We start from the raw sequence: 11,829 nt of genomic DNA on the forward strand, positions 1-11,829 counted from the left end.
TCTCCCAACATGATTCATAAAGCAGTATGTATTAAAATAAAATTTTAAACAAGAAAAAAATTAGCATGTCTGTTGGAATCCTTACAAAGTGTTAACTCATTAGAGTTTATGATTGATCTGATCCTACGAGGATATGTTATAGGCCAGAACTTGGAACAAGGTACTAAATGGAATTGAGGAGACAATGTTTAAATCTAGTTTAGCATTGATTTAATCCTACAATAAATAATGGTTTCCCAGTGATAGAATGGTTGGTGTGTACTCAGTGAACAGCATATAAGCAAGAAACTCTCAGGGCCAAAGAGCACTCTGGGAGATTGAAAGCCAGGAGCACTCTGGGAGATACAGAAGGAGATACAAGGCCACTCTCAGAGGCAGGGTCAGATTCATTCCATCTTCCACCTTTGTGCTGGCTCGAGGCTGAAGAAAGCAGAGGCAAAGGACAAGCCTCAGGAGCTCTTGGAACCAAGCAGAGAGATAGGCCTCTAAGAAAACTGAAACTAAGGCTGCCTCCAGAAAACGTCCCCAAGAAACCTGCTCCCAGAGAGAACCATCATATATATTATAAAAAAGGAGAACACCTCATATATCTCTAACAAAAATAAAAAAGTACATTTTTTTCAATGAACAATTGTTTTTCTCTCCCTATCCTTCAAAGAAAAACAATTTTTTTGCAATACATATGTATAGCCAAGTCAAATAAATTCCAAATTCCTAAATTTTGGACTATTTCCAAAAATGTTTGTTTCCTTCTACACTTTTAGTCCATCATTTCTATCAGAATGTTGATGAGGTTTGGCTCCCCTCAATTTCTAGTCAGGGAGCCGAAAATGATGAGGTTCCGCTCAGGGCAGGGAGTTGTGGGAACCCCCTTCTGGTTAATGCAGGTCCTTTGTAAATGAATTTACAAACCCAAAAAGTTAGACTGGCAAAAGAAGTTTATTATTAGAACTGAGAAGTCAGCTTTTGCAGGCTAACTTCCTTAGTGGCAGGGTCCCGACAGAGAAGTAACAATCTAGCAGAGAAATCCTGAGAGAGAGGTAAATAGAGTCCTATTAAGGAAATAGGTGAGAGAGATAGAGAGGGAGTAACGCTGAAAAGAGAATGTCTTTTCAGCGGGCAGAGGGTTGCAGAAATGCCAAGAAGAGAGAGAGGTTCCTTGACATGGCATGTTCCTGCTTTTAGGTCCTCTGCAAGGAATGAGCCCCAAGTTGCCTTTTTTTATAATTGAAACTTTGGCTGGTGGCTGGGGCGCAGTTCATGTTGAAATGAGACAGATTTTCAGAATTGAATAGAAATTTTCCATTTGAATGAGTGACCCTGGATTAATTTCCAACTCAGTAGAGTTGGATAGAAATCTTGATCTCCAGCTTGGGCTAAGTAGGAGTGATCCTGGACTCAATTAGTCCCACCCAGATAGCAGAATCTTGATTCCCTGGGGCAAGTATCTCAGGGGAGAGCTTCTTTGATCGAGTTTCCAAGCTTCCCCCCCCCCCCCCCCCCGCAAGTCAGAGATAGATAGGGTTTTGGGGCTCCCCTTGTCAATGGGAGCAGTATTCTTCCTTTACCCTCAGAAGTCGTTGCATTTTATTAGCCTTCTGTGGTTTGGGCCTAATTTTCAAATCAATAAAGTGTGTTGATTGTTTTCCAGACCAAAGTGATTCCCAGATTAATTGGAGGTGGGAGATTCCCGTGGGAACCAGGTAGGAGAGTGGGGATCATCTTTAGAAATTTCCCTAGGCCAGGTGGCCCACTCTCCATAAAGATCAGGGAACATAATTCTATTACATCACTTCTACTGACCAGATTCTAGCAGCGTTTTCTTCTGTTTTTTGGACCACAACTGATCCTTTCCATTGAGTTTCATTGTAGACTCTACCTTGTGAAGGAGGAGGGCAGGTTCTTAGGGTCCTGTGCCAATCTAGGATATCAGTCTGGATTCATTTGGATTTCTCTCAATTCCTCAATTCTGGGAAAAGTGGCAGGAAGTCTGAAAAGTGCGGAAAGTAGGATGGGGAGGTTGGGCATAGTATATTTTGTTCATACAAGTTGGAATGACAGGACAGTATGGGAGATTGTCAGAAATGAGAACCTATGCATCCTAAAGCCTTTTCCCATTCCCCACCTACTTCCACATGGAGGAAGGAAAGCAAGATTGACACCTCATAAAACTTGATCTCTGAAGTCTTTTAGATCTGAATTAGCGACTCCCAGGGCACTATCCTAATGGTCTCTAAGTCAAGTTAACTAGCATTTATTTATTAAATGGCTATTCTGTGCCAGACTGTCCAGTGCAGGATACAAAAAAAATGCAAATCCCTTCTTGATTTACCTTCAGTCAGTCTTGTTCATTCTTGGCTGTGGTTTTAAAAGAATAGGCAGGGACCCACCTATTATTGGCAGCTTTTTCCTGTCAAAGTCAGTGCCAAGTGTGACCTCTGCAAGGCACATACCCATGAATAATACCTGTTCTGGCCCTGGCAGGGTTTTGTGACCTTGTACATGTTGTGCTAAGTCTGACTACAATGGAACCAGGAGATAATTCTTAATCCTGTTGGTTTTCTGAATTGTGGAATTTAATTATCCATCTATTTAGTTGTAAGTCAATATTGCACAGTAGTTAGGGAGCTGGTTTCCAGGTCAGGAAAATCAAGGTTTAAGTCATCCCTTTGTTATTTATGGGCTGTGTAACCTTGGGCAAGCCAAATTAACCTCAAGGTTCCAAATCACACTCTAAGATCATAACTTGTAAAATACTGGGGAAATTATATATAAATGCATACGTGTATACACATATACATATGTATACATGGATATATACACATAAGTATATTCAATACATTTGTACACAGATGTATATATATACTCTGAGTATATAAGTTTTAGAGATAGGTTTAAGAAGCAGCAAATCCTCCTAATATACATATTATATAGATAATATTCATTACATTATTTTTATATATAATAATATATAATGCCAAGTTTATAAAATGTGGTGGGTGATAAAGATTTGATTTTCTAAACATATTTATTATTTTTGATAGTATTTTATTTTCCTGAATACATGTAATTTTCAAGATTCATTTTTATAAAATTTTATGTTCTAAATTTTTTCCTTCCTTCCCTTATTTCTCCCCAAGTCAGCAAGTAATGTGATGTAGATTATATAACTGCAATCCTTTTAAACATATTTCCATATTTGTTAGAACATAATGATTTTTTTAAGCAATGTATGTCAATTTCCTGACAAGCTAGGATCAGACTTCCTCAGCATAGGCCTGGACCTTGAATAGAGAAGGAGAAAGACTTTTATACATTAAAACAATAAAAATAAGCCAGTTAATTAAAAGGAAACAATTAACCAGAAGACAGCATTAAATAATCTGACTTCCATTTGGAAGATAGATTATGAATTTTCCGAGGTGGGAAGAGAAGAGCCAACCGGTGCACTTCCTGAAACCATAAAAGACACCTCCCCCAGTGTCTGTGAAAAATCAAAGGAATGTGGAAATAACTTATTGATCAGTATGGGGCCAGTTTTCAAATAAAGCATATGAGTTGTTTGAGATGTATAATTGAAGAAATGTATGGGAGAGAATAAGCATTTATATAGTACCCACTATGTGCCAGGCACTGTGTTAAGTGTTTTGTAAATATTATCTCTTTTGATTTAGATGTTAATTCCCATTTTAATAGAGCCATAGAGTAGATACAACATTTTTTCTTTACAAAAATTTAGGATGAATACAATGATTATTTTTAATAACATACAGGGAGACAGCCTCAAAAGAGTTAAGAACTTAATTTGTCCAGGATCCCTCTGATAGTGTTCTAGCTGCTTTGTGAGTCTAAGTCTTCTGGAGGTGGAAGCAGGGCTGTGGTTCATGAACTGAGCCGGGGAAGCTCCTTTTTGGGAAAACCTCATCATCCAGCAAGATTGAATCAGTTTTGGTTCTCATACCTCAGAGACACCTTCTGATTTTCTGATTGGAGGGCAGCAGGAAAATTCCCAAACTTCCATTTAAGGAGTTTAGGACACATATATCATTTTTCCCTTGGCTATAGAATTTGGGATTCCTCTCCCTTCTCTGATATGTGACTTTTGAACTTGTGTCTTGAGACTTTGCAATAACAAGTTGAGCTATGCTAAATGCTGCAGACATTCCATTGTTTTCAATGACCATTTTCTGACCATCTCTTAATTAGCATTTAAGTACTTTTTTTTTTTTTTTTTTTTTTTAAGGCAATGATGGCTTTGGGAATTTAGGTAACAGAATTCTCTCATTCAAGAATATCTGCTTGTACAGCAGTTCTCTAGGAAAATTTGTTTCTTTAGACAATGAGAGAAAAGATTAAGGTGGGGGGCGCTTCTGGTCCATTGAATCTTGTGTTTTGCAATTTGTGCATTGCACTCCTCTATTGACATCTTGTCTGTTGGGAGTTGCCCTTTGTCTTGAAATTGTAATCTCTTTTTGCTTCTTTTTACTCTGAGATTGTCTGACTTTAATTTGGGTAAGGGTCACCGTCCCACACTCTGCCTTTAGCCAACCTTCCCCCTTCCAGTTTTCTTTTGTGTGCCCTTTTCTCCTATTACTTACTCATTATTGTACCTCCATTTAAGGAGGGATCTTAGGACACATGTCTCATTTTTCCCTTGGCTACAATACAGAGCTTGAACTGGATTCTACCATGCCCCTTCATTGAATACTTTCTTCCCCAGCTCTTCCCCCCTTTCAGCTCCCTTTGTGTGTTATCTTTCTCCTTCCTCATTAGAATGTAAGCTTTTCTGGGGGCAAGGACTGTTTATGTTTTTCATTTGTAATCTCAGAGCTTGGCATTTTGCTTGGCATGTTTTAGGCTGTTAATAAATGCTTAATGAAAAAATTATTATGGGGCTGAATCTGTGTATAATTATGAGTATTTTAAAAAATTTCTACATCCCTGAGTCTCAGCTTCCTCCACTGTAAAACATGAGATCTGGTCTGTAATGCTGCAGAAACTGAGGCAAGATAGAGATTAGAGAGTTTTTAATATTTTATTTGAAAGGGAGAGATTGTGTTGGGGGCATGTTGCTCCCAGGGCTGATGTCCAAAGCATCCAGCAGCTAATGTGTGCTTCCCATGAAATATATATATGTATATACACACACACACACATGGCTTTAAGCTACCAGGGACTAGAACCGAGGCAGGGTCGGAGTCAGAGCACTGAGAGCAGTAACAGACTATCAATCCAGTTCTGACAGGGTGAGGGGAGGCACCAGACATTCTGATAAGTTGGGATAAAGAAGAACAATGACAGAATGGGGGTAGGCACTGATCATTCTGATAAGTAGGAAAGGGCTGGGGTCATGATGTCTAAGACAGAAGGTCTTTCTCCTTATCTGGATCATGATGATTAAGAGGGAGGGGTGGTGTTGCAGGATTGAGCAGAACAATTAGGAACTGAGTCAGAACAATTCAGGGAAACTGAGGCAGGACAATAAAAAGGAACTGTTGCACAACAGATCAACATAAAACTTCAAGACTCTCCCCCCCTTCTTGCTTTAGAATTCTAGAATTTCCTTTATATTGTTTGCAATGAATGACTGTGAGGTAGAATAAGGATGAAGTCCTATTTATACTTATTTCACTTCCAAAGCTTTTATTATTTACACATTTGTAAACTGCAACCATAAATGTATCTGAAATTCCATTTCATGAGAGCAGCTGAGATCATAATAAAACCTAAGACAAAAGGAGCTTTGAGGATCTGAGAAGACTAGTCATTAGCTTGCCTTGATTCTTCCAACATGATTACTCTTCTTCCTCAGTGATAGTGCCCATTAATAATGATTTTCAATATTTAGGTCCAGAGATTTTCCCAGGAGCCTTCTCGTTTGCCCTCATCTTGTCTTGGAGAAGATAGGGTATTGCTCAGATGGGAAAATGAAGCTATATGTTAAGGGGATGTGACAATATTTCCTCTTCTCTTATGTTCATCATCCATCCATCCACTTCTAGTCTCTGTTGATTTCCCTCAGTTTCTCAGCAATGGGTCTGAACTCCTCAGGGCTGATGGATAAGTCCCTGTCAGTATCCAGAGAGGCAAACAAGAATTGGCCTTCTGTCCCCAGAGACTTCAGCACTGCCTCCTGTGTAAGAGCAAGGGGACAAATAACAATAATAAATGCCACTTTCAAAAGCATTTTACAAGCTAGTATTTAAAATTTATAAAGCACTTTTTCACACTTCTCATTTTAACATTACTCTGGGAGGTTATTACTATTCTCATTCATTCTCATTCTCTCTCTCTCTCTCTCTCTCTCTCTCTCTCTCTCTCTCTCTCTCTCTCTCTCTTCCTCTCTTACAAATGAAGAAACTAAGGCAAACAGCTGTTGAGTAATTTGTCCAGGATCGCACTGATCTCATTTGACTCTCCCAGCCACTGGTTATCAGGTGCTATTATAATCCCCATTTTACAGATGAGGAAACTGGATCCCAAAAAAGTTGCTTCACTTGCTCAGGATCTCAGAGCCGAATTAAGCGTTAGACGCAAAGACTTGAGTTGCTTGGGGGTTCCTGCTTCTTAAGGGGCCAGTACAAGAGTCCAAATGGGGATGGGGACGGTGGTTGCCTTTCCTTTCCCGATTCAGGAGCTGGAAACCCTAGTCCCACCCACTGCCTAGCACTGATCCCCAGTTTGCCTTGGGTGGCCCCAATCCGGATAGCCCCCAACCCAGTTGATCCCGGTCAGGGATCCCGCTCACGGGGCTAAGGCTGACCCGCTGCGCCCTCGTCTGAGCCTCTCGGTAGCCCGCAAAGCCCCAGGTGGTAGCAGCGACCCAGAGGAAGGCCAGGAGCAGCGCCAGGCTCCAAAATGAGCTGAGTGAATGGACTGCGGGCCCCGGAGGGCTGCGGCCTGGGCGCCGGTGCCGCGCCATGGCGGGGGCTTCTGCTCGGCCTCCGGGAAGCCCTGGATGTGGATGCGAATAGAACGGGGGTGACAAAGGGATGGAATGGAACGGAAACCAAGGAAGAGTGACCAGGAAGGGGGAAACAGAATGGAGACCAAAGGGGGAGGGGAGGAGAATGGAAGGGAGACTGCCGCACTGAAATGGAAAAAGATAGAATGGAACGGAGACCTTTGAGGAGAATGGAAAGGAAGAGAGACCAATGGGGGGCGGGGAGGGAGAGGGCGTGGCATGGAATGTGGACTAAGGGGGCTTTGGAAGGGAGGATCACGGGGAGTGAAAAGATCATCAAGGGGATGGGGCTGGACACAGGAAGGACAGTGGGAAGAGATCGGGGAAGACAGGGTTGTTGGGGAAGGGATACTACGGGAGCTTGGGAATAGAAGTGAGGATGGGAACAGGGTTGAAGGAAGAAGGCATTTGTAGATGAACGGGCCAGAGGAAAGGAAGCTGGGGATGGAAGATGTGGTGGGGTGATCGGACTTCAGGGACACTCCTTCCCTGAGGAATATTCTTTGAGTCATTTGGTTTGCCTGATGCTCTAGTTATTTTTTGTGGTGCTTCCTATCCCTAACCTAGATGCCCAGGTAGTATTGAATGTCCTTCCTTTAATTCTGATTCTAAGTGTCAGCAAACTCTTCTCCCAAAACAATGGGTGCTACTGAAGAGTCTGATTATGGAAAAAAGAGAAAGAAAAAGTGAAAAAGAAAATTAGATGAAAACTGGAATCTGCTTCTTAATGTTACTTAATATTTCTGTGACATTTCACCCCTTAACTTCAACTGACACTGACAGGCTGAGTCTCCAGAGGACTCCTGCTGTCTTGGGTTCAGGAGCTCCTTGTGGATGGCTTGCCTTCTAACAATGTGTCCCACCAGAATTTCCCTTTTTGGTCGTAGAAAAGATATTTACAAAAATAGCATAGGAAGAAGGGTAGTTACAAGACACTCAAGCCCAAACCTGGGGTTCCCTCTCCTACTGATAGAGAACTTGGGGGATAATATGGGATGAATTTAAAGTACAATGGTTCAAACGTTTAGGGAGCACTCAATGCCCAAGGGGACTCAGGAATGGCTGAGTGTTGATAGCCTCTCTTTCTCTGGAGAATCCTCACAAATTTGATTGAGGAATGATGGTTTTCCTAGGCACTCTGCTCCTAGGTTGGACAGTCTCTTTACAGAGGATGGAATCTGTTGGACATGTCCACCCATAGCTATACTGGCTTGGTCTGGACAAGTCACTCTGCTGCTGATAGCTTGGTTCTTTACTGAACATAGCTACTTTTGACTGTTTGAGGCAGGTGTCTTGTCATTTGGATTGCTATAAGGTTGGGTTGGGCAGTTTGCTTTTCTAGTGGATAGTTATTGCTATACAAGGTCAGGTAAATTAGCTGGCTGCTCATCTCTTTACCAGGGACTATGTTTCTATTGGGTCAGTCCAATGGAATCACTCTTCAATGGGCAGCTTCCATCTTCACAACCTCTAGTCTTGGGCTTTGCTGACTATTGCAATACTGTTTCCAGCAAGAGCAATGACTTTTAGCCTCAGATTGGCAGAAGTCTCTTTTTGACTGGAAGAGACAGACCTCAAGAGTTGAGGGAGTCCAACCTTTTCATTTTCACAGGTGTAGAATGCTTCTTTTATGAGAAAACTAATATTCAATATGGTTTTCATTTGTATGTTGGGAATTAGTCAATGGAAGTCCTTGATCAGTTTGATGGGCTCACAGGTGGTAAGTCTTTGTTATTTTGATTACACCTCTTTTATTGGGGATGGACTGGTTGTTTTGAACTGTTGTAGTTTGTAGCCACCCCTGGAAGAGGTAGTTATTTGAACAGTTGTTTACTCCTTAATTCTTCCTTTTTTTCTTCCCAAAAGATAGTCCAGAGGACAGCAAACTTAGAATGGACTAAAGGCACTGGTCAACTGAAGGAACTGCAAATATCTAAACAAATTGGGAAATGAAAAAAAATCTGGGTTTTACCCTCTTTTTAAAGATCATGAATTGGTTGGTCCATGTGAATATGAAGAGAAAGTGAGTCATCTCTTCATCAGTTTCCAAGTTTATCTTTTTCCCATGGAATCTAATCACCCAAGGTAGAGCTCTGGGGTAAGGACTAAAAATGTCCTAAAGACTAAAAGACTAAAAAAGAGTCACAAAAGCAATTTGGGAATTTACTTGTATAGCAATTCCAATTGTGTTTTATCTTTGATCAAATCCAAAGCTTCTGGACAATATTTTTATGGCTGTCCAAATGGGTTTCTGGGATGACAAAGATACATGTTGATGGGTACATTTCTCCATCTCCACCACTACCAGATAACAACACTCTTGATCATTACTTCACTATTCCTTTGGTTCTCTGTTCTATTCACTCATTAGAGGCAATCTCAAAAGCACTGAGGGTTTACAGGTTGACATTACTTTTCAAAGACATCTCAATTTATGATTCCTGTTATTACCAATTAGGTAGGTAGGTACCTTATTACCAATTAGGTAGAAGAATAATTCAAGAAAACAAAAAGCATTTTTTCTTTTCCATGTATATTGGATCCATTGTGGGTTTGCTATGAACTAAATCCAGCAATTCTGGATTAGTTCATATTTGGAAGTATTTGGAACCTCCGAAAAAAAAACCTCACTAAATTTTTGTACCCTTTGGACCCAATAGTCCAACTATTGAGCTCCAAAATAGCTCGTAATGCTTTGATTTCATTTTTTCATTTTTTATACTGGCAATTTGATTTTCTTTTGATCAATGGCATATTTTTATTGCCCACCCAACCTACAGCTCTTAATTTTATTTAATATATTTTTTAAAATTTCAATTCTGTTAATCTCTCCTTTGATCTTTAGATTTTATATTTTTTGTGTTCAATTTTTTTCTAATTTTCTTTTAGTTGCATGCCCAATTCATTGATCTGCTCTTCTATTGATGTAAAAATATAAATTTTCCCATTAGCACTATTTTGGATGCATCCCACAAACTTGGATATGTTGTCTAGATTGTTGTCATGACATTTAATGCAATTATTGTTTCTATGATTAGTTCTTTGATCCAACCATTCTTTGGATTAAATTTTTTAGTTTTCAATTAATTTTTCCCCTGTGAAGCAACTGGAGTTAAGTAACTTGCCCAGAGTCACACAGCTAGTAAGAGTTAAGTCACTTAACTCTTAACTAAGATTGGTTTTGAATTCAAGTCCTCTTGATTCTAAGGCTGGTGCTTTATCCACTTTGCCATCTAGCTGCCCCTCTCCCCAATTAATTTTTAATCTACACTTCAAAGGCTCTTTACTGCATATAATTTTAATTGCATTATGGTCAAGAGAAAAAATTCATTTAATATTTGTTTTTCTGAATTTGTGAGAATTTCATGCCCCATAGGATGGTTTTTTGGTGTGTTTTGTAGATGCTATGCTGAGTATTAGGCATATTTACTTTTCTCATTACTTTCCTGCATTTCCTTCATTCAATATTTTCTATCATATCTAATTTTTCTAAAATTTTATTTGATGGGATACAGCTTTTAGGGGAAATATAGCAGTGATCCTGAGATCCTCTGACCTTAGATTTCTATTGTTCTAACAATCTGTCAATGATTCTAAAGTCTTTTGGTCGTAGGATGCTCCTACAAATATTGCTGACTGTCAGATAATCTGCTGGTCAGTGATAACCAAGTTCCTGAGACAACAGTGAATAGAATATCCCTCAAACCTATCTGTAAGCTACAGAATTAGCAAATAAGTAACATGAAGCTCTGTTCTACCTTTGTCCTGTAAATTTATCTTCTTTCTCTTGGTTCTTTGTTAAATTCTTTTGGAACTTAGCTTGCTTCAATTGGTGTTACAATTACAATAAACTTTGCCCCTTGACTTGGAGATGGGTTCAAGCCTGAGAATTCTTTTGAGACACCTTGTGACACCAGTCTGTGACCTCAACCTTTTGGGGTCTCTTTTGAATCTCAACATTATTCATTTCCTTAACTTTTAAAATAAGATTTATTGAGATCTGAGAAGGGCAAATTGAGGTCTTTTCTCCCCCTATATTTCCTTCTATACTTCATTTAACTTTCCTTTAAGAATTTAGAGACTATGCCATTTAGTGCATATATAGATATTAATACTAAACGTATTAACAGTAATTTAATTACTGTTAAATTATTAAAACAGTCTGTGTCTGTTAGCAGAATATAGTTTTCCTATTTGTCTTTTAGATATTTTTGCTTTTGAGATCATGATTGTTACCCCAGCCTTTTTTTTATGTATGCTTTGCATTCTGTGGAGTTTGCAGTTTGCAAGAGAATGAGCACTAAGTCCTGGAAGAAGCAGAGTGGGAAGGACCTTACCAGATATTACAGATGACTAAGACAGTAGTCTGGAGGCTTTGAACACCAGGCTTACAAGACCTGTGGAGGAACCTCAAGAATGGACTGTTAAGGACAATTTATAACCTTTAAAATTGACTTTGCAATTAGAAATGTTTTGGTGAGAAGTGTGAATATTTGTGCTTCGTAGAATTTTTTTTTAAACAATATTGTTGTTGTACCTGTCATTTATATTTCCAAAAAAGTTTATAAGGACTCAGTTGGAGGAAGTTGGATGAACATTTTTTAGGATGAATATTCTGATAGAGGTTTTTAAATGTGAAATTAGGATATTCTATATTGTGTTCATTTTAATTGGTTGTATTGAGTCATCTTAAAGTTGTACCCATTTAAAAGGACTCTTGGGAGTAATAGTTTGACTTTGTCCCTTTGAAAATGTATAAACTTTGACAATATGCAGTTTATCATTTTTCTATGTATTGAGCATTTTAAAAGCAAAATGATTTGTGTAATGTTTAAATTAAAACCATCTACCTAGATATGAACAAT

General features: G+C 39.2%; 1 protein-coding gene across 1 annotated transcript; it reads right to left on the reverse strand.

The window, feature by feature from the left end:
• Positions 1 to 5,616: 5,616 nt before the first annotated feature.
• Positions 5,617 to 7,062, reverse strand: LOC116422816 (selenoprotein N-like). Its single transcript, XM_031962562.1, has 2 exons — positions 6,764 to 7,062; positions 5,617 to 6,133 (listed from the first exon to the last, which is right to left on the reverse strand). The coding sequence occupies exons 1-2, from the start codon at positions 6,920 to 6,922 to the stop codon at positions 5,999 to 6,001; spliced, it is 294 nt and encodes a 97-aa protein (XP_031818422.1). The 5' UTR covers positions 6,923 to 7,062; the 3' UTR covers positions 5,617 to 5,998.
• Positions 7,063 to 11,829: the final 4,767 nt, after the last annotated feature.

The sequence above is a fragment of the Sarcophilus harrisii genome, chromosome 3 (genome assembly GCF_902635505.1).
Source record: "Sarcophilus harrisii chromosome 3, mSarHar1.11, whole genome shotgun sequence".
NCBI lineage: Eukaryota > Metazoa > Chordata > Mammalia > Dasyuromorphia > Dasyuridae > Sarcophilus > Sarcophilus harrisii.